This window comes from Thalia democratica, chromosome 3, assembly GCF_965202585.1.
Source record: "Thalia democratica chromosome 3, ktThaDemo2.hap1.1, whole genome shotgun sequence".
NCBI lineage: Eukaryota > Metazoa > Chordata > Thaliacea > Salpida > Salpidae > Thalia > Thalia democratica.
In genome coordinates, this window is record NC_139167.1 from 9,084,058 (window position 1) to 9,108,108 (window position 24,051).

General features: G+C 22.8%; 1 protein-coding gene across 1 annotated transcript; it reads right to left on the reverse strand.

The window, feature by feature from the left end:
• On the reverse strand, window positions 1-6,295 carry LOC145832071 (uncharacterized). Its single transcript, XM_082939432.1, has 3 exons — window positions 6,254-6,295; window positions 5,809-6,007; window positions 1-131 (listed from the first exon to the last, which is right to left on the reverse strand). The coding sequence occupies exons 1-3, from the start codon at window positions 6,293-6,295 to the stop codon at window positions 1-3; spliced, it is 372 nt and encodes a 123-aa protein (XP_082795558.1).
• Between the last annotated feature and the right edge of the window lie 17,756 nt (window positions 6,296-24,051).

Sequence of the window (24,051 nt, forward strand, 5' to 3'; positions counted from 1 at the left end):
TTAATAAATCCTTATACCAGAATGAGTAAGTTGATGTGTATTCAAGTTACTTTTCTGTGTAAAACTCTTGTTGCAAACATTACAACAGTAGGGTTTTTCACCAGAATGAACTCTTTCATGCATAACCAATGCTGACATTGATTTAAAATATTTTTCACAAGTTATACAAACATTATTTTTGTCATCATCTGACATTTTCTTTGAATAGCTAACACTGAATAATCCAAAATCATCAAAAAATAAATAATATAAAGGCTATTTAAGACTTATAAAAAATTAAATATTATTAATGCAGCTAATACACAAAGAAATAAGATATTTATTGTATTTAAAACTTCAGTTTTAATTTTTACAACAGTTGTAAAATTTAATTGTTTTATTTTAAAATTATAGAATGTTATTTATGTAAACAATGTAAAAACAAAACAATTAATGACAAACTTATCTATTTTAAACAGAATTATGTTAATAAAGTTATTAGTAAAGTTTTGATTCAAATAATCTTTTATTAAACTTTAATTCTAAATTAAATTTTATTTCTATCTTTATCAAAATGTTAGTATACTAAATAAAATACGTATAATGATTTCAGTAACTAGTTAAATAAATTATTTAAATATTTAATCAAATAGTTAGACTAACTCAAAAAAACTTACCGTCCTACAAATCCCTTAAAAATAATATAATAATGCATATTATAACGAAAATATTAAATTTTTTGTCAACAACAACTACGATAATCATTTGGTAAAATAAATCTAAGCAAAACAAAAAAATTATTGTAGTAACATAAAACTTTTATTAATTTAATAAGATTGTTTGTTATTTTATGACGCTTAAAATTATATGGTGCTAAAACAAAGTATTTCTAACGGTAATAACAACTAAAAAATTAGGCTACTTTTTTAACGCTTTAGAATTATTCATATAGATTTTTAAACCTTTTCAAAAACTAATAACAAATTACTTTTCCATATATAAAAAACATATTGAAAAACATACTGTATAAGTTACAATTATTATGAGTTGACTAACTAGGTTATTGTATAGAAACTAAAAATAAAGATAAACAAAGTGAGTCAGAATTTTTGAAAGTACAATAACACAAATTTTATAGTACTTTATTTAAAATTTTATTTATCATAGTTAAGATAAGAATTGTATTACTAATTATTACAAAAATGGCTTTGAAACAAAAATGCCTTTATCTAAAAACTTGAAACTATATTAAGCATGAACATATAACTTTAAAAGAAATTAACAAAGTTGTAAAAGTTCTAAGTGCTATAAATAAAGTAAAAGAAATCACTTATAAACCACTGAAATAAGAAATAACTATTTAATAATCTTAAAAATAATATAAAAATAAAATATTTTAAACTCAGGATAGGTAAAACACAACGCCTTTAGAACTGTAGATATATTTGTTAAGTATTAACATTGTAAAAAATCGTCTAAGTAATGCGGACATCGAAAAATAAGTCGTTATTTTTTATTTATACATTTTTTATTCTAAGGAGTCTTTTGAAGTTGCATTAGATGTTCTGATATGGTTTGTAATTTTTTTCACACACACAATAAAAATTCTTTTAACATAGTATAAAATATGCTTTTCGTTTGATTACTTAATTTGCTTGTTAATTCTGTATTATTTTTCGGTTTATTTTTACCAGCTTTAGGAAAAGAAGCTTTGTTCTCATAATATTAAACTTTTAATTTTTTTTGGTTGATCCTGTTTATAATTTACGATCCGTTTCAGATTATTTACTTTTGCTTGGTAGATTATGTTAGAAAAGCAACACTTATTATTGACTGAACTATTTTTTCGGGTTTCAAATTAATTTTTTTATGTTGCTATTTATAATGGCTATAACATTATAAATATAAAGACCAGGCATCATATTGTTGCACACCAAATATTATGACCCCTATAAACAGGCACAACAAAAGTTTAAAGCTGGTATTAATCTATAACTTAAAAACTTTAAGGTACACTTTAAATAAAAAGGTTAAACATTTGTTTAGATATTTTATATTATAAATAGTTTTTATAGTTGAGATAAGCTGGTTTTGAACTATAAAGTAGTAAAAAGAATAAATTGTAATTGGAATACGTTATGTCAAACTCGCGACAAATTGCATAAAAGTACTCGTTTCATAACGGAAGCATTAAGTATACAAAAAAAAAAACAGTAAACAGCTATACTGAAACAACTTAAATTTAGTTTTTAGTTAACTAACTATTATGGATTATGTTGTAAATATGAGTTTAAGTTTAAACTACAAAGTTGGTTTTCATTTAAAACGGTATTATTTTTCTATAATCGAACGGATAATGAAAAGTATTGGTATGTATATATCTTGAAACATTAAAACTAGTGATGTACCGGACAGGTCAGGATCCGGCCGGATCTTCAATTGAAAAAAAAAATCCGGATACGATTCCTGACGGATTCTAATTTGAAAAAACTATCTGGATCCTAATTTGAAAAAAAAGTCCGGATCCGGGTCCGTTACACCACTAAATAAAACATATAATGTATTTAGAATAAGCTGTTTTTAAATACTTCCTTTTAACAATCCTCATAGATTAAAACTTTTAATTTTGAAATCTATTGAATAGTAAAAGTTGTAAAGATTAAGTGTTCGGTTTTATTTCATTTTTGCTTTAATTTTTCACATTACTGTGACTTCAAAATTTGCTGCAAACTAGCAATTCAACTTAGTTAGTTAAATATACAGAAGTGATTTCTATATAAATAAAATTCTAAAATGCTAGCGTTTACGTGTAAGCTGAATGACGTAATTAAGTGATAAACTAAAAACTATTTTAAAAAATATTTAAAACATGAAGGTTTTTTAAATAAAGCTGCATTGTGAACTACTGTTGTAAATTTTGCTAAATGTTTGTTTATTGATTATCCACTTATACAAACACTTTTAATACTAATTTGGACATATTATTTAAACAAAGTTGCACTGTATATTAATTTTGATTGTTTTCAGACAACTTTAAATTATAAGTTTCAATACACTGCAGAAAAAACGTATTGAAAAATTGAGTAAACAGCTTTTTACTCAAAAAATAACAAAAAAGATCTTCACTTTATATAAAATTTTATTTATCGTTATTACATAGATATATATTATTGCTACATATAATAAAAAATAATTAAGTAAACTGATTTCGTTTTAATTTTTTTTTTTCTTCCCTTCTAAAGCTTTAAACTTGATAAGATATACATTAATTCGTTTCATCATCTAAATTCTAATCAAAGAATTTTTATAAAGATTGATTTTTATAAAACTAGCTTGGGAAGCTGAATGACGTCATTGAACGATTGATATTTATTTTATTGAAAATGTTTAAAAAATAACCAAATCATATTGTGCACTTCTGTTCTAAATTTGGTTATTAGTTTGTTTTTTTGCTATCGTTTATTAAAAGCTACTAATTGATAATTCAAATTATCTAAAGATAGCTTGCATTAGGCAGTTTGTTGTGTATTTATTTCTGGTCGTATAACATTATGGTATTAGTTTTAACAGCATGTAAAAAAACTTATAATAACTAATTTGAAATAAACTATTATAAAGAAAACAGTAAAAACATGGTCGGCCATTTGCTAGTATGTTGATAGATTTACGTAATAAAATATTATGATGCTACAGTTTGAATTTTGTTCACAGATTTAGTTTTATTAATATTTTTTGTTTACAACCTATATATTATGTTTATAGTGCTGTATTTTCTTTATGGTTAATTCTTAATTAAAAGCTTAAACAAGTCTTGTAAAATGTATATTCTTTAAGAAAAGTATTATCTTAAATTTATCTCAAAATTTTATCAGTCAGTTTACCTAAATACTTTTTAAAATAGAATTGTTAATGAAAGTTAGACATAGTAAATATATGGTTAAAAAAAATCAACAGTACTTCAAACCTTTTTTCTATAAATTTGTTTTTTTTTTCATTCATATTTTTCTGAATTTATTTTTGATTACAAAGGTAAAACAGTAAAGCTAAAAATATTATTTAATATTCAACTTTTTAATTACTTTAGAGTGCCAAAAGACTATTTTAAGAAAAATATATAACTACGTTGATGAAATACTTGACACGAATAACTAAACAGTTGTTAAAGACAGAATTTATATCTATATCTTGACACGAGTAATATATATATATATATTTTTTAGTTTAATATGGTATTTTAGCAGTTTCGTTATATAACTTTTGAAAGTTGCCTGTCCTACCATTGACCCAGGTATTACAGGTATTGAAACCTGGGTCAATCAACCTAAAAGACTTATTAGATATAAACGAAAAAGATAAATAACATAAAAAAAATAATATTGTTAAAAATAAAAAATCATGACTTACTCAATAATGATAAACTAATCTGAAAAACAAAGTTAAAGCTTAAACTTTTACTAATTAACTTATTTACGCTTTGAAATAAAAGTTATATGATCAGATTATTTAACTTGTTATAGACGTTAAAATAATTTTTAAACAAAAACATTTTGGTAAGCTTACTTAGCTGGCTAATATCTAAAAAAATTACATTCCTTTTTGTCAAATAATTAAATTTAATTAAAAGTTTAGAACTATGTCAGCATTCTTAAAGTTTTAAACTCTAATTACTAACTTATACAGAATAAATTCTTTTAGTTTTATGTTTTAAGTTTATTAATATATTTATGATAATTAACCATCTCCACTAAAAGAAAAGCAACATAATATTAGAAGATAATTTTTGGATTTCTATAAAACTAAATCTAACAATTAGCCGTTTTTTACAACTTCTTTTAAATATTATTAGCAAAGCATATTAAAGGCATTCGTAAAGTGCATTTTGTTAAAATGACATAAAAAGTCATTGTCCTTCACAAGTTTAGACGATTAAAATTTATTAAAATAATTTATCATTTTACTAGTTTCATGAATTTTATTTAAACGCATATCAGTTGATTCTTAAATTTTTTCGATAATAAAGTACATACTTTTATTTAGTAACCGCATATAAGTGGACTTAAAAATATTTTTTTTCAAGTTATATAAAAATATTTCCTTGAATAGTTTCGACTCTGCTTTTTGAATTAAATCAAACAAAATTTTGGTTTTAAAATTTCATGACATCACTACGAGATATAATTTCTTTTCAAAATAGCTTAATTTGGTCAATATTTATATATTTCAAAAAAATAAGATATAACGATTTTTTTTTTTTGCAAATCTGTTTATGTAAGTCTTATATTGTCGAAATGACAACTTGTTTCTTTTCTTTATACTAGATACATATTAATGTAATAAAGTATTAAATTTATAAATAAATACGAAATCAAAAATACAAATTGAAATTTTCTTTTACTATTTATAGACACCTATAAATGTACAACGATTTGATAAATTTACCAGCAAGGCATATTTGTATAATCAGTAGAAGCAGTAACGGTAAAAAATATATAGATAAACTAAACAATTCTAAAATTGCCTCAGCTAGATAAGTTCTAAATAATTAAAATTTTACTTTAAAAATAAGAACAGATGATACTACCATATAAAAAATATTATATAAGGTTAAACTAAAGTAGCATTTTGTTTTGAAAAAATATATTAGTTTTTAAACGATAAAAGTTTCAAATCATTTTAAAAAACAACATATAAAGTAGCAATCTATAAATTTCCTAATAAATAGAAAAAAACTTTGTGCAATATATTCATTATTAGATACTTTTTAAGGCATTTGAAAGAAGAATCTTTTTCATTGTTTATGAACTTTCAAATGCCTATTTCTACTTGAACTTTGTGCAAATCTTCTTCCACAAACTTCACAACCAAATGGTCTATCTCCAGTATGAATTCTGGTATGTTTGTTTAAGTTACCTTTAAATGAAAACTTCTTTTTGCAAACTTCACATTGATGAGGCTTTTCTTTAGTGTGAGTCAACATGTGTTGTTTTTCATAAATTTTTCGAGCAAACTTCTTCTCACAAACTTCACACTGAAAATTTTTCTTACCGCAATGTATCAACATATGTCTTTTCGAGTAATATTTGCGTGTAAAACTTTTACCACACTGTTCACAATTAAATGGTTTATCATCAGTGTGAACTAAAGCATGTCGTTTTAAATCTTGTCTTCCAGCAAAGCATCTTCTTCAAACATCACATTGACAAATCTTCAAACCAGAATGGGTAACCTGATGTCTCTTCAAACTACTCTTAATACTAAAATTTTTGTCACAAACATAACAACTGTATGGTTTACCTCCTTTATCATCAACTGACATTTTGTAACGCTAAAATAATTATAAATTATCCTATATTAATCTTTATTTTATTATATGCATGAAGTACTACATGTGTTAAAAACTGCAATGATAAATTTGTATTTTTACAAAATTTTTCTTATAAATATTAGTATTAACTTTTTATACAAGTGTTTGTTTTTAAAAGAAAAAGTAATGATTTTGGTGCACCTTTAAGTAAATGAAGTAAGATTTAATCTATTGTATTTGAAATTTTCTACAGTGTTTAGGCCAAGTAATTTAATTGTTTTAAATTGTTAGTTTTTTGTTTCAATAATTTACTTTAAAGTTCTCTCATTTTTTTTGATAGGTAAAGTACAAAAAAAAACATTAAGATTTTTTTCTAGTTTTGAAGAAATTTTATAATAGTCTTAAACTGGATTACTTTCTTTTAGAAGTTTGAAATAAAAGATCAATAATAAAATACTTTATGATACATTAACTTCTATTTAACTGGTTTTTCTCCGTAAAATAAAATTACTTGAAATAGTAAAAATTTATGTAGCAAACAATCTTTTATTTAATTTACTTGACAAAAATGTTCAGGAAATCAATATAAAACTAAACTTAATTAGAATAATGAAACAAAATAAATTGATATGATTTGTAATAGTTTGAAACTTTTATATAAGAGTTAGACTACCTTGAAAAAACACTTACATGCATTACAACATAATATGGTTGCGAGTATTAAAGCTAAAATTAAGAATTTGATACTATAATAAATTTATAAATTGGTATGGTAAAATAAAACATTTGCAGACAAAAGAGATCATTGTTTAGTTGATATATTTTCTTAAAACTTAGTTCAATAAAAATATAAATGTTTATTATTTTGTGACTTTTATAACTATAGAGAGCAAATTTACTCAAGAAAGTATAACGGAAATGAAGATTAAGTGGCTATTTTATTTTTAAATGCTCTTTCAAACTATCATTAGCATTTAAAACCTTTGTTGTCAGAAAAACATATTGCTTAAGCAACTAAAACTTGTAAATCAATTATCATATAACACATTTTTAGTAATTTGTGTTGTTAAATAATTTTTACACGTAAAAACCAATATTAACAGTCGAAAGCCAATAGAGTTGATTGATATATGAAAATTAAAAAAATAATTTAATGTGCAGTTTAATATTTATTTTAAGCAATCTTAAAATAAAAGTGTTTAGGGATAAAATGAGTTAGTTTTAAATTAAGACAATATTTAAACTAGCAACTACAAAAAAGAAATTGTTGAAAAATATTAAAAATTGTTACTAAACTATTTTATGCCAAACTCACGACAAATTGCATAAAAGTAACTAAAAAAGTGAATTAACTCATAAATATATAAATTATATTTTTGAACATCTTTTCGTTCTACATAGCTAGTCCTAACACCGTAATCAGTATTCAGTAAAGAAATATTATTGAATAATAAATATTAATACTAAATATTAATGAATTAGAAATATAATATAAGTGACAATTTAAAAAAAAGTATACAAAATGTTTTTATTTAGTTCAAACAGATGTATTTTACTCTAATACACGTTAGATTTAAACAGAATATAATAAAGGCTGATATATATTTATTTTGAAAATTTAATTGTACTTAGAATTAATTTTTTCTACTTATTTTTTTACAACAATTAACAACAAACTTTTTTATAATATCTTATCTAACAAAAAAAAAAACCAAACATAGTTCTATTATGTTCTGAACAGGCTATTAAAAGTTATCCATTTGGTATGTGACATGATAACGAATGGTTTTCTCATACACCATGTCTTAGGACCAATTTACTTTGAGTGCTTTTTTATTTCGTTTAATAAACTGATATATTAGAATATTAAACAATATGAAAGTAGAAGAAAAAACGAAGTTGGTTTTGTTAGATGATTATAAAATACATTGTGGTTTATTTTTTTGAAACTTTTATTGAATGTTAGATAAAAAATCATTTACAGAAAACAGAAGCATCAATGTTAAGTGTTTTGTTACTTTTACAGCTCTGTGGTAAAAAAATATTTACATATACTAGTTCAAATTCATCCAAAGACATTTAATGCAAATGTCATTCTTAAATAAATGTTACTTACAAAATTTACAAGAATGATAGATGTAGAAAATCATATTTATATAATTACTTCTGGTCGGTAACTTTTTTTTACCTATTTTGTTTTTAAAACCTTAATTTGATCTAATAAATATTAACATTAATGTGTATGATTTAATAGATTTATTTATTTATTTTTTAAGTCAAATATTGTTTAAAAACTGTAATAATGACTACTTTTTTATTTAATTGATACAAAAGGTTTTTCATTAGCTCAACACTAATATATACTAAGTTTTAAGATGTTTATGATAATTTTCTGACTAAACTTTTATAAAAGATAACTTGTTACATTTAATAAACAACTTTAAATTGCAGTTAAGTTTGTTAAACGAACTGCTTGATATGGTTTAATAAATAGTTTTTACTGTTATGTTTGACTTATAAAACATTTATTGATAAAAGTTAAAGATCAAAACTAAAGAAATAATGTTTCGAAATAGTTTTTATTTTATAGAATGAGTTCTTCAGTGACTTTTATTACAATTAATTGTTTAAGAAAAGCTAAATGATTTCGTATAAAAATTAAAAAAATCAATTTTAGTTTTAGATATTATTGAGTAAAATAATGGTAAAAGTTTAAGTACATTAAAAATAAAACAGTTGCAATACAATTATTAGCAAACACTGATAAATTTTTTGATTTAAATTGTATTAGATCTTAATTACGGTTTAACAACCTAATCCGGCCCACTTAGTGAAAGTGTCCGGCCTATCAGTGTTTACAAGAATTATAAGAACACGTTTAGCGAAAAATTTATTCTTTAATTTTATTAATTCATTAAGTCATGATGTCATCAAGCCTAACTAGCAAATGTTAAAACTGAATAAATAGAAAAGCAAAATCACAATTGTCTACGTTTTGTATATTGTATTTTTACGACCAAAAAAATTTAAGTTACAGTAATGTGACAAAAAAATTATTAAAGTACCAAAACAGTTTACGTTAACATTATTTTACTACTTAACAGTATAAAGTTACACTTTATAGGTTATAGTATATATAAAAAGTTGTGCACTACATAAGACTTTTTTTGTATTTGTGAAAACAAAATTTTATAAAATTACTTAATTTCCTACTTTTAGACGTTATATATAAACATTGGTTTTTAAAACTTAATCAACCGTGTTAATTAGATAATCATTAATATTTTATTTACTTTGATATTAATGTGTAAACAAACGGTTGTTTTGATAATCAAATGTTCCTAAACCTTAATAATAAAACTGCAAAAAGATAACATTTACGAAAACGTTTTTTTTTCTCATTAGTTTGTAAAACTGATCTTTTGTCAGCATACTTTGAAGTAACAGAAATATGACAAAATAAATATATAACAATTCAAACAATCTAACTGAAAAATACTTTACTACTTATTAGTTTAAAACTACACGATTTAATTAAAACGAAAAAAAAGTAATTGTACGTTTTCTTTAAAATGCTTTTTAATTTTATCATGCGCTAGTATTTTTAAACAAAGTGTTAAATATATGCTTATTTTATTTCAGTTTTTACCATGTTTTTGATAATATTCTATTAGCATTTATTTTCAAAACTTAATCAAACTTTTAACTTTTTGTAAAATTAAAGGCTGCTTTAAATGGTTTATTTTTTTGTACTGTATTAATATGAAAAGACTAAAAATTACTTAAATTAATGTAAAACTCCAGAAAAAAAGGTAGCCATTATGTTATTTTTTTGGATATCAATGTAACTTTCGTATTAGATTATTTTTAAAAAAAAGTTTGCTTTTTACTATTAAGCATGTCAAAAGACTTCTGTTTACAAGTTGCTGGAACTTGATATATAATATCAAAAAATATAAATTTGAAAAACAGTTAACAAACTTCTATCTCGTGTATTTTTTAGTAAAATAAAAAGTTTTGATTTGACCTCATCACGTGGCACCCTTAAATGCTTAACTGTTTTACCTGTAAAAAATGTATTTGGAGTGAAGAAATTTATATCGCAAATAAGTATTAAAACAACTTTTTATGCTACATCTAATACCTATTAAAATTATAAAATGACATAACTTAAAGCATTTTGACAGTTTAATTTAAAACAATTTATGGTGTTAATATGTTATGGATAAAATTTTGTACCTAAAATTCATTTATTTACCGCCTTTTTATTTCTAAAAAAAACTTAAATTATGTTTAACTAACTAAAAATAATAATTGAGTTAGGTAAAAAACTGACACAAAGATATACAATTGTCTTTAAACACTTAAACGTTTTACTATTTTAAGGAAAACTTATATAAACTGTATAGAACTGTTTGTTAGCTTGTTATAATATTAAAATATATATGCATAACCGTAAAAATATTTCAATTAGTACAACTGTTATCAAGCTTGCTATGAGACAAATGTATTTATAGCAGGGTTTCCCAAAGTGGGCGATATCGCCCCCCTGGGGGCGATTTTAGTAAGTTGGGGGGCGATAATTAGTAAGGGGGCGAAAGGGTGGGCGATAACTAGTAAGGGGGCGAAAAGGGGGCGATTTTAAAATTTTGGGCTGTCATAAAAATTTTACTTTTATTCTTACTTAAAAATATTTGACCCTGAGGTAAAACTTAAATAAAAAGGTTTATTTTGTTTATGTAAAATATAGAGAGAAAAGTCAAGTACTTATGACTCCTACTTTCAAGTAAATAACATATTTTCATTCACACATTTTCTTATTTAACATTTACATAGATCATAGACAATCGGAATCCCTATCACCATTTTATAATCTGACATATATGTTATTTAGGATCATAAATGGTTTGTAAAATTCTATGTTTCCTATTATTAACTATCACGTCATGATATTTCAAACTGTTTTTTTTAAAGTCACCAAGTTAGACTAAGAAATAAAACTAAACAGGGTTGCCAATTTACCTAGAAACCTGGAAAAACCTGGAATTTGACAATTTAGGCATAAAAAACTAAAAAATCTGCAATTTTTAACAATTTCAACATATTAAGTAGTAAAATTTCGATTTGATACAAAAAAGCTATGATATAGATAAAAATATGGATCCCTTCGAGACAGATCTACTTGAAGTAAACGACTTATAGGAAACCTTCTTAGACTAACAAACTGACCTAAAACTGAAAGTAAATTTTTTCAAAGAACGATATAAAAGCTTTTGGACTAAACAAAAACTAAGGTAAAAGTATCCAATCATTTTAGAGGAATTCAGGTTGTTGTTTATAGTTTTTCCTACTAGCTATGTTGTTGAGAAAGTTTTCAATTCAGTTATCATCATCTTGAGCAAAAGATCTTATCTTGATATTTTTAAAGGAGGCGTTATTTTACTGATTAAGAATCAGATTAGAAAAACTTGCAAGCAGTTGTGAACCTCATCCTTCACATTATAGTAGACTCCAGTAGCAGACATTATTTTATGAAAACTAATTTTATTTTATTCGATCTTTTAAAATACTTCTTATTTAAACTGGTTTGTATTGTATTTAAGTAGTCTTTTTTATAATAAAATTTTATTAAGTTATTTATTCTACAACAGGTTTACATAATGACTAATAAACATTAATTACTGTAGACTTGCTCCTGAGTTCGCTCTTTTTACCCAAAAAAAGTTTTTTTAACTTAAATAAAGTCTATTACTAACTAGTATTAATAAAACAAAAAATACATAATATTCAGTAGCTTATATATATCTTTTTTTAAATTAATATTTGTTTTATGTTTTAGTTGATTTCATGTTTATTCATAACGTTATTGCATATAACATATTTAAATTTTTCATTTTGTAAAAAACAATAGTAATAATTTTCGAATTTGCACTTTTTGATTTTGTTTTAAGTGCGAACTCAAGCGAAAGTCTACTGTATTTATTAAATAGTTTATGTTTTAAATCTGTTAATAGTTTTATTTTGACCTGGTTAATTTTGTAGTTTATATTTGTCGTTTTACATTACATTAAAAATTTTTATAGCATAGTCATTAAAGTATGTGTTTGAAAGAAATTTATTTGACATATTTTTATTATTACTTGTTTAATAAAAAAAAAAATCTAGATAACCATTAAAAGTTTTGTTTGAATTTTTTTTTTTGGTTTTAAAAGAATATAGATTTGAGGTCTCCATTTGAAAAGACTTCGAATTTTTCATTAAAAAAAGTTCTTAAACTCAATTTTATTTTCTAACTTGATTTACTATTGTTAACAAATCTATACATTAAGGAATTTTAAACTATTAATACAATTATATTTTGTGTTATCTTAGTTTTTAATATATTAGCAATTAGAATGTGTTGATTATTTTAACAGTTCAACACTAGCTTTTAGTTTTTCAATTTTTTCTTTTGGTAAATTATTTTAGGCTAATAACTAGAGAAAAAATAAATTTAAACATCAAAAAGACTACTACAGTAACAAAAAAAACTTTAACCTAATGAAAAGAATTTTTTAATTGATTACTTTCTGTTCACAGAAGTAACTGTAAAACATTTGATTTTTTTTTTTGAGTTTACATTAAGAAAAAAAAAAGTTAAAATTAACGTTTAGTTTCCTAAAGGCTATTACAAGTCAATTACTATTTAATGGTACTCTACTACAAAACATGTAGTTTAAAAAGTTTAAAATGAAATCTTTAACTTTACAACTAACATGCTTATAATATATCTTAGCATTGAAATAAATAATTTAACTGCATTAACTGAAGCTGTTGATGAAACCACTTTTCATGTGAGATAATCAACCAGTCGGTCAAACTTCCTCAAACTAGATCAGAAACTATGTTTTTATCTGTTTTTATCTGTTATTTTCTGTGTATGTTTTTTTATGTGTAAAATAAACTGTTCATTCTTTTATAGTTTTTGAATCTCTGGTATAGTAATTTTAGAATATGCCTATTTATAAAATAATTATAGTATTTTGTGCGGCTAAAATAAGTTACTTAGTATAAACTTCTAAATGTCCGAAATTCGTTATATAGGAGGTTATTATAATGTCAGGTTTAAGTTAAGATTTCAGATGGGTAAAGTACGGTTAAGATCCAGTCAAATTGCGACCCGCTAAGTAACTTGAAAGCTACTTGTGAAGAATAAACAAAATTTAGTTTTCTGATACTTAATATTTTAAATTACACTTTCAATTTGGTTTTTAGTTCACAATAGTATTTCCTAGATCACAATAATACTAAATCATTTAATTACAATTTTTCTCTAGTTTTCTAATTTTCTTATATTTTATTTTTTTAACTTATGCAGTCCGCAATTACATTTTTTTAACGAGTTGAAACTAGAAAATATTTTAAGTAAATATGTGTTGCTGATTACAAAAATTGTCAACCACTATCCTAAAAGTTTCATTAGTTTTAAAACAATTCATATTTAAACAGGATTTATTACAGATTACACAAGGCTTTTTAATAATTAAGTATTTTAATACACTTTACTAAGCTTATAAGAAAACAAATGTAATTTATTTTCTGTAGCCCTGTAAGCTACTGTGAATACAATCCAAAAGTGCGTGTATAAGAAGTACTAGACTAAGTTATATTTTGAACACAATTTTTTTTGCTCAAAAGTTTGTACTCAAGAGAAAAACTACTTTGTAAAATCATGGTGGGCAATTATTTTTCAAATTTCTGAAAAGGGGGCGATTTAGTAAATGAGTTTGGGAAACCCTGATTTATAGACATAAATAATTATATGTACTTCATGTTCATACAGCGATATACCAATTCAATTTAAACATTTAAGGAAAGTAAAAATTTCCTGAGCAATGAAGCTAAACTTTAAATTCACAATCATGTGGTTAATATTGTTTAAAAATAAAGCATGCGATTGCAAAAAGTTGAGTCAAAAATAATAAACTAACTTCTTTTTGTTCGTTTGAGTTAAGTTTAGTTAAATTTTGAAGTTGAGAGTTAAAAATGATATTAATAACTTTTTAAAATCATTAATACAAACGATATAAAATGTTGTCATCTAAAAATGGATTTTTAAAAGTCAAACTTATTTTCATTTACTAACCAGAAATTCAATTCGCCCCTATACTAGTTAATTGCTTATTTATCTAAAAAACAATAAACATACGTTTTTTATTTACTATTTCTAGTTAGCATATTTTTTAAGAAAATCACGATAGTTTTTAAAACATGTATATACTAAATTTTATTAAAACAATTTCTTACAAAATATTTTTATACATTTTCAAAGTATATAACTTTATTAAGTAAACAAGTAATATTATTGCAATGTTTTTGTTCTTAAAAATAAAGAAAATTTATTAACATATGTATTGAAAACTTTAATAATTTTGTCATGACTTTTATACTAAAAAAATCTTAATCATTTCTATCTGACGTAAAATAATAAATCTTTTAAATATAGTAGTTTGTTATAAAAGTAGTGTTATCTCAGACCAATCATAAGTGGTAGCTTGAATGAAAAAAATTTTAAAAGTTATATTAATAATTTTTAATTTGTGTGTATGTAAATGTTAAACTAAGGCCGACAACGTTTAGATTCTCATACACAGATTACTAAATTTACAAAAACCTCACTGATAAAAACAAAACTGCTTTTTATACTAAAAAATATACTACAACTTTTTTGTGGTCAAAATTCAAGTATTAATGAAGTTACAGAGTTGTAAACAAATTAAAGCTTTGCTTTTATAAATGTTATCTGACTCAATAAAAAAATCAAATTCAGCGTAAATATCTTAAACTAAAACTAAATTCGAAATCGATCTAAAAAAATTTATTTTAGTAAACTGTACAATTTGGCTAAAAATCATTCTACTATTCCAATAAGTTTTTGATAAGTGGATAGTTAACAACCAAATTTTTAACAAAATTTATAACAGTAATGCACACCATGTAAGTTTGATAAAACATTTTATCAATCAAATCTTTTTCATTCAATGATGTCATTTAACTTTCCGAGTGGACGCTAGCTTAATAAAGTTATCTTATATAGAAAGTATTATTAATCTGAGTTGTGTTGAGCAGATGAAGTGAATTTTGAAATCACAGTAATGTGACAATAATATAGAAAACCCAATACTTTCTATCAAAAGAAAATTTTTTATTTGAAGGTTTACGAAATTAAATCTTTTAACCTGAACAAATAATTTTTAATTTTATTTTTTTAAGGGTTAACTTTTTTCATGCATTAGAAGTTTCAGTTATTTTATTTTTTACCAGTAATTAAATTATTTGTATTATAATTGGCTTTCGAACCTTAATAATATAAATAAGAGTACATTTATGTACCATTACTTTTAAATTTTAGCCTAAAATTAAAGGCTGCTACAATGATTTAACTCTGTACTGTGTTAGTACAAAAACACCGACAGCTTTTTAAGTTTTAGAAAAGAAACTGGAGGATGAATAAGCATCTTTTATGTTATTGGTTTATAAAATGGTTTTTAAAGTTTAAAATATCCCTCCTGTAATTTATAATTTTGTTTTTGGTATTAATACAGTTTTTGTTTAACAGTCTTTCAAAAATAAATTAGTTTGAAATTTTACTTACCTCTTAAGCATGTCAAAAAATATCTTTTAAAATCGTAGAAGTGTAGCACTGCAATCATTTTTAATAATGATAAAACTGATACCTTGCAATTTACGAATAAGATTAGTATTCAAATTAGTTATTTAATTTTAATGTAAATTATTAATAAATTATTAAAACTTTTAGGATCATTTGTTTATTAAGACTATAAGCAGCTGAAAAGCATATAAACTTTTAGATCAAAACAACGAACAAGAATTATAAAAGAATTTTTATATTTAGAATTTTAATAAAGATATTGTGGCAAAGTAAATGAAAACAAGATAAGGATGAAATTTAGTAAGTATTTTTTATAAGTATTATAAGTGAAAACAAAATTAGTATTAACAACTTGTTTAAAATTTGTTAATTTTAAATAATTTTGAATAAAATTTGCTTAAAAAAAACATTGGCAAATAAAAAAACCTTTTCAATTTATTTATTTCAAAACTTAGTTTAATTTTCGAGTAGAACATGGTTTTCTTTTTAATATTATTTCAATTTACTAACGTGTTGTATCGTATGATCAATGGAAAATTAAATAATACGCTAAAAAACATTTTACTATGATTTTGTTAATAACTTTTAAGTTCTTGTCATAAAAGTAAACAAATAAATTAATTAAGCTGTTTACTAGAAATAAATAAAATAATTCTAAAACTTTTTAGTTGTTAGTCAAAAGCACGTGACGTCACGTTTTTTTTACTAAGTTATAGTTGATTATACATACTATTTGTTTACAATTTTTTTCTATGTTATATTTGTTTTATTTTATTTTTATTGTATGTAATTCGTTTTTTTTTTGTTTATAATGTTTAAGCGGCTCAGGTTTTAATTCCCGAGTCCATCTTCGCAAAATAAACTCCAATATTATTGATAATATACATTTAGACAAAGTAAATATAACACATACCGGTATATTACATAAAAAATAACTTATTTTTCAAAAGTTTTTGTTTTATGCCTACCTATTTTGATTATTTTTTCAAAAATAATAATTAAATGGAATTTAATTTTATTGAGAGAAGACAATTAAGAAAAATATCGAGTTTAAAATAATGAAACTATTTAATATAGTAAACTTTTATTTTTCATTTTTTAATAGAAAATTAATATAACTTTATAGTACAGATTAAAATTTAAACTTTTATTAAAACATTATTTGTTATTTAGTTGTAGAAACTTAAAGAAATCAGTTTATTGTTAGTTTAAAAATGTACCTTAAAGTATTTATCACAATATAAAATTAAAATCTATTTATTAGTACAGGAATCAAAGTTTTGTTAGAACTAAACAGACTTGTCTTCAATAAATTTAAAGTCACATAATGTGATAAGAAAAGAATAAATTTATTTACAGACAACACTCTTAATTAAATTTTAATGTACAAGTGTAACGTCAATTAAATTTTAAACAAATTTCAATTTTATAAAAACAAAGTATTCTGAGTACCTGTTTTAGATAGATATATAGGCACAATTTTGTATTTCAAAATACTTACGCTAAAAACGCGCTACTGTTAAATAATTTTACTTAACTTTTTTATAGACAGTCTTTAGCAACTATTAAGAAATATTTTTGACGTCAATGCTATAAGGTAAAAATAGGTATATCTCAAATTAGAATTAATTAACATTTATATAAGTATGTATTTGATAAATAGTTTTGGTTTTAAACTAATCTGATATACTGTTAAGTGAATAAAAAGCAGTATTTACTAATTTACACTTATTTATTTAAAGTTTGTTAAAGGTATTTATGTATTTGTAGCAAAACTATTTAAACGGTAAAACAATTTTAAACAAGTCGATGACTTGTATGATAAACAAACGTTTAAAAAAGTTGAAAAATTTTAAGATTGTAATTGGAAGTAGTGTTAGCCACAAGATGATGACTTAAAATTCTGAAGAAAAGCTTGAATGATTTAAGGAAACATTTATGGATAAACTTAACTTAAAGAATGTTGGACAAAATAATAAGACGTCCTTAATACTAGTAATATGTCTGTTATTATACTTTCACAGATTATAAAAAAATGCAAAAAGGTTTAAAATGCCATACATTTAAGGATACTGTATTTGTAATATAATTTTGAGTAAAGTTTAACAAAATTAAATGTACAATGCTAAAATTTAAATTTAGTTTTTTCCTGCCACTATTTAATTTGTATTTATATGCTACGTGATTAACAAACTTTTTAATGTATTAATAAGATTAGGTCTTTATATTTTTTTTGTTTTTCGAATTGAACTTACAATACTAAATTTTAATTGATTTAAACATTAAATATATAACAAAACATAAACTATTTGATTTCTAAATGTTTTACAAAACAAAGTAAAATGTAATTCACCTTTAGAATACTTTTATCACAAGTGTTTGATGTAAAGTTACATATACAAATATACTAATCTGCGAGATGATAGGAACATTTTCTGGGCATAGTTTAAAGCCGTAAAGTTTGGCTGAAAAATAGTATATTTAATAAAAACAAGAATTTTCTAACATGTTCACACACTTAAACGAACATATACAAAAAAAAATTTAACATAGATTACATGCACAACAAGGTTGTTGTTTTGTATTTACAAAAAATAATATTAAAGAGCATGACAAGTGACTTTTACGATATGACATGATTTATCGTTTTGATTTGGAAACTTTATTAATAAATATAATTCTACAAATAAAAAAAGCATTAAAAAAATTATTACACGTCTTGTTAAAACTACATATGACGTTTTGTTTAACTTCATAACCTTTTTATAATCCAAATAATTAGTATTAATTTAATATCATTTAATTAAAAATTAAATTCTATTTTGATTTCTGAAAAATTAAAATGAGTTAAAGGAATTATAAGTATACTTTTGAAAAAGATTAATAACTTAAGGAGTGACTAAGTCAAAAGGTCTGCCAAAAATTGGTGAGAAAACGTTTGAGGTTTTTGTAATTTTTTCAATTTAACTATTTAATTTATTTTAATAAAAACTTTCATCATAATTAAATTATTTAAAAATTTAACGCAATGACGTCATTTGGTATTACCATAAAAAACTGCGTTAACTTTTAAAAATAAATTAAGGCTAAACATTTGAATTTTCATTTACACTACTAGAGCGCTAATTTAACCACATTTTTGTGGCTCATAGCATTTATACTAAAAACACTTTTAAAAAAACTCATAACTTAATATTACTACTTAATACTTATTATTAACTTAATATTAATATGAACACCATGTTAAATTGTAGTCGTAGTCGAGCACAGTTTTTATAATTTTTTGTTTTTCTAGGTTCATTAAGATTACATATAAAAAAATATGTAACAATCTAGTTTAGACAAGTAGTTATTTCTAAACCAAATATTTAATTCAAATAATATAATTTCTTAAAAATAGACTGTATGTTTTTTTTAACTCTGGGTGTTTAAGCTTAATAACTTTCCTTTGCTTTAATTATTTTCGTCAATTTTTTATGACATGATATTTTTATGTTAATTTGCTTTTGTTTTAAGGAAAGGCCGCAAACACAATAATCTAAACTTTATATAACTTTTAACTATACCTTATTTTGATAGATGAAATTTACTTTACTAAGTATTTCAAATGAATAATGCTTTTTAATGTGCAACTCAAAATATAAAAGTCACCCTTGGATGAACTAAAAATTTAAAATTTTTTTTGTTTTAGTCTAACCTAGAAGATTAAGAAATTCAAACTAAAAAAACAATACGACTTTTTTTAGGCATCAGTATTTTAGTTTCTTTTATTTTACCAACTACTAAACTTCAGTGCAGAAACAGATATGAAAATTAATCAAGTAAAACAAAAAGTTATGTAAATTTTTTATATGTTTTTTTTTTGGAAATTGTAGTTATTATCTAAGTAAGTATCTAACAATAACATCGACCATTAAAAGGACTGTTTTTGAATTTTGATAAATAATTTTTCTGTAAGTAATTTGGTAAATTTGTCTAGTTTTAAAATTGTTCAACTATAGCTTTAAAAATCTATTAAATAAATTATAAAATACTTTTAAAGGCTGTAGGAAAACAGTTTTCTTTTAAATACAAACTTTTATTAAATTCTATAACTTTTCTTCGAAAATGCCTTGTATAAGTAATAGAATTTTTTTCCCTTTGTTTAAACAAACTTTATTTTGATATAATTAATTATTTTATACACGTTTAGAACAACATAACATATACTAGGATAACCTTTCATTCAAACACTTTAAGTCATAAAGTTTAAGATATAAAAATGAATTATTCTTTTAAGTATTAAATATCTCAATATAGTTATATAAAATTATTAAAACTTTATTTATATTTTATTCCTTCGCTTCACAAGAAATTTATAAGTCAAGTTTAATAATAAAAATAGATTTAGCAGCTTTTTATATTTAAGAGATATTTTTTTTCAACTTATTAAAGTAGTCAAACATGTGTTGTATTTGTTATTGAAGTGAAATTTAATATTTTTATTGTGTTGCATTTTTTGTACCATTTAACGTAACTAGGAGATTTATTTGTATTTTGACGTAACTAGGAGATTTTTGTTTTCGTTTTTATATCTTCAGTCAACATTTCTATATAGATTATAAATCTAACTTTAGATGAATTTTTAAAACAACTAGTAAAGCAACCAATTTTTCTTAAAATTTCAAAACTAGGAAAAAAACTCTTTTTTTAAATAAAATCGTGATTAAGTAAGTTCGTTTATGGTCAAAATAGTTTGTTACTATAAATTGTTTATTTTTGATTACAGCTATTTAATTTCATCAACATATTAATCTAATATTTTATTATCTTTACTCCTTTTTAATAGTCAATAAAATCTCTCTACATAAAGAAAAGTATTTTGTATCTAATCTAATTCAGTAAACCTAAAGCCTAAATTTTTAATTTGCAATAAAAAACTAAATCAAAATTTTAACATAACTATAGGTATGTTGATGACCGTTTTGTTTTGGTTAAAAGCGAGAAAATTATGCATCAACGTTTTTGTATTTTGAATAACGTTGATGATTTTATAAGCTTAAAAATAGAAAACGAAAACAATGATGAACTTGCATTTTTTGACGTACAAGTTGAACAAAAAGAAAATATATTTTTAACTTGGGAGTACAGAAAGAAAACTTTTACAGGTTGTTATTTAAATTTTCAATCAAAATGTATTTTAAAAACGAAAGTAAATCTACTTAGAACTTTTGTTCATCGTGTACACAACATTTTTTCCCCAGAGTTACTTTTAAGTGAAGTCAAACAGATCAAGTTACTATTAAACAAATTAAACTACCTACAAGAGTTGGTTAACAAAACATTTCATTTACTTCTGAAAAATTTGGATAGAATAAAGACGGTAGGACCAGAAAAGTTTGTAATTATTTTAATAGTTCCAACCAATAATAACAGCTTAGAGATGTTAGAAAAGAAAATTAAAAATTAATAAGATATGAAGCAAACCCTAGAACTTTTTTACCTATAAGTAACTATTAACACCAGGTGGTAAGGATCCAATATTAAACTTAAATAAAATTATAGTTATCTACCAATACAACTTCTGTTGTACAGCAAGTTATATTAGATTAACGACAAGACATCTAAGGAAAAGAATTTAAGAACATTTATCAAAAAATGTAGAGACTTTTGCTTATCAGATACGAAAGATGATATACCGGTCAAGATTTTAAACGCCTCTAATCGTTCATCTCTTGCAGAATATTTAGTTAGTAATTTAACTTGTACAGACAGTTATATTATAAATAGATTTAAAATTATCAAAAATGTAGTAATGTTTTCGACTTGATTAAAATAGAAAACATTTGTATCTTTTTAAGGGAAACCTGTTTTATGTAAGCAAAAATATTTTGATTATACTGTTTCTTTATTTTCGTAAAACTTTACAAGGATTGTTTTCATTATAATTATGTTTAGTTTTACTGTAAATTAGCTATAACATAAGTTAACTTAATTGATTTTAACTGTTACTAATCGACTCTGTCTTTAATTATTCTTATGATTACTTGATTACTTAGTTACTATATAATTTTGTAAAATCTTATTACTTGTTAGCTTTGTACTCTACTGAAAAAAATTTTCCAAAATATATTTAGTGTTTTTCAAATTGTGTGTCTTGTGTAATTTTTGTAAGATTATCTAATTAAAATAAATTACGACATAACTAAAAACAGCAGATGTTTACACTTTTGTGTGTTATGAAGCTTGTTTAAAAGAAAATAATTAGAAGTCATTTAAAACTTAAACAAAAAAAAAAAGTTTAGTAGTAAATTTAACAAAAGTTTTTACAAAAATTTGTGTTAAAATTAATAAAAAGTTTTTTACTAAAGAAACTTAAAGCGTTTTGAAGAAAATGTTAAATTGTTTTTTTTTTGTTATGATTTTAATAAAAAATATTTAAATATGGTTGATCATTTAGTAGTACTTTTAAGTCAACAAATTGTGTAGTGCATTTTTTAAAATAAATTGTACTAAAAATATATTTTCAATAATCTTAAAATTATATTTTCTACTTTTTTTTTTCTATTTTGAAAAGTTTAATTTTTACAGAAAATCAAGGAAATGGTGTTTAAATGTAAAACGTAAATTAACATTTTTTGACCTCATAAAATTTGTGTCACAAACAAGTTTCTAGTCTTTATGCATAAATAAAAAACATATTGATACTAATTAGGTCGTATTTATTTGTATACTTTTTACCACTAAAATGTGGTCTTTATTCAACTTGTTTGTTATAAGTGACATTGTAGAACTATTTATATGAAGAATACTCACAAAACAAATAATTTCAACTTTAAAAACTGTTGTTTGAAAATTATTTGGCTTTTAGTTAAAAAGTTTTGTATTATTCTTTTTTTTTATCAGAAAGTTATATTCTAGTTATTATTTTTATAAATATTTGTTTTTATTGTACTTAAAGTACTCTCTTAAAAGTTTAAAAAAATTCATTCAAAATGTTTGATTGACATTGAACAGAATTAAAGTGTTGAAATTTAACATTAATTTTGATATTTTGAATTTTGTTGAGTAAAATTTTTTTTAATGTTTTAATAAAAATAGATACTTTGTAAAAAGTCAAGTTTACTTAAAAGTTAAAAAATGATTTTTTTTTAGTAAATGTTAACTTAAAGCTAAAAAACTTTAAATTTTTTGCAAAATAATATAATATAACATCATAATTGTTGTCGTCGTCACTTAGCTTAACCTGCAAGTTAAAGTATACTTTTGTAGATATATTAATTTAATTTCCATGTTCAAACTACAGACTTACGGCTGAAAGAAAGACAATAAATGTTTTTTTTTAATTTTACTACCAAGCTAGTTTTTACGAAAACCATTTAACAAAAAATATTGTTTTGTTAATAATAACTTGCCGCTGAAAAAATTTACTTTTAGCAACAATAAAAAAACTTCAAAAACTATTGTAAAATATAAATAGTTAAATAAAATGTTTCTCAAACAGTCCTGTAATGACTTTACTTAGCTTTAAGATCTATAATTTTAGTTAAAACTTGTTAGTCTTAAAAAAAGAAATCGGTCCTAGGTTCTCTCAGGTACTTTTGTCGACTGTCGTCAAGTAAAGTCCATTGTTTGTTATTAGTTGCGCGAAACATAATAGATAAAAACAAGTATTTTTATAACTTATAGGTGTATATAGTTTATCCTTTTGAAACTAACATAACAGTTTTTACAAATAAATTTAACTTTTAGTCGTAAGTTTCACATTTTTAGCAGCCAATTTTTTATAGCTTTAAATTTTTTATCTAAAATCAAATTTAGAATATACATAAATTCTGCTCTAAAATTCTTTTAGTAAAAACAAATTTTTGCTGCAAATTTAACTTGAATTTTTGGTCAATGTAGTATCAAAAATTCTAAAAATGTAAAAAACGGCTCAAAGTTTTGTGCTATCTCTTTTTAACTACAAAACTTTTCTTTTAGCAGACATTTTATGTTAGGAAAATCAGATTCAAAACTAAAACTGATATTTTCGATTCATAACTTTTATGTTTGATAATTTCAAAAATGTTAATTTCGTTAAACTGCTTTACTATCTATATGGTTTTTCATTAAAACATCTACTATAAAAATATGT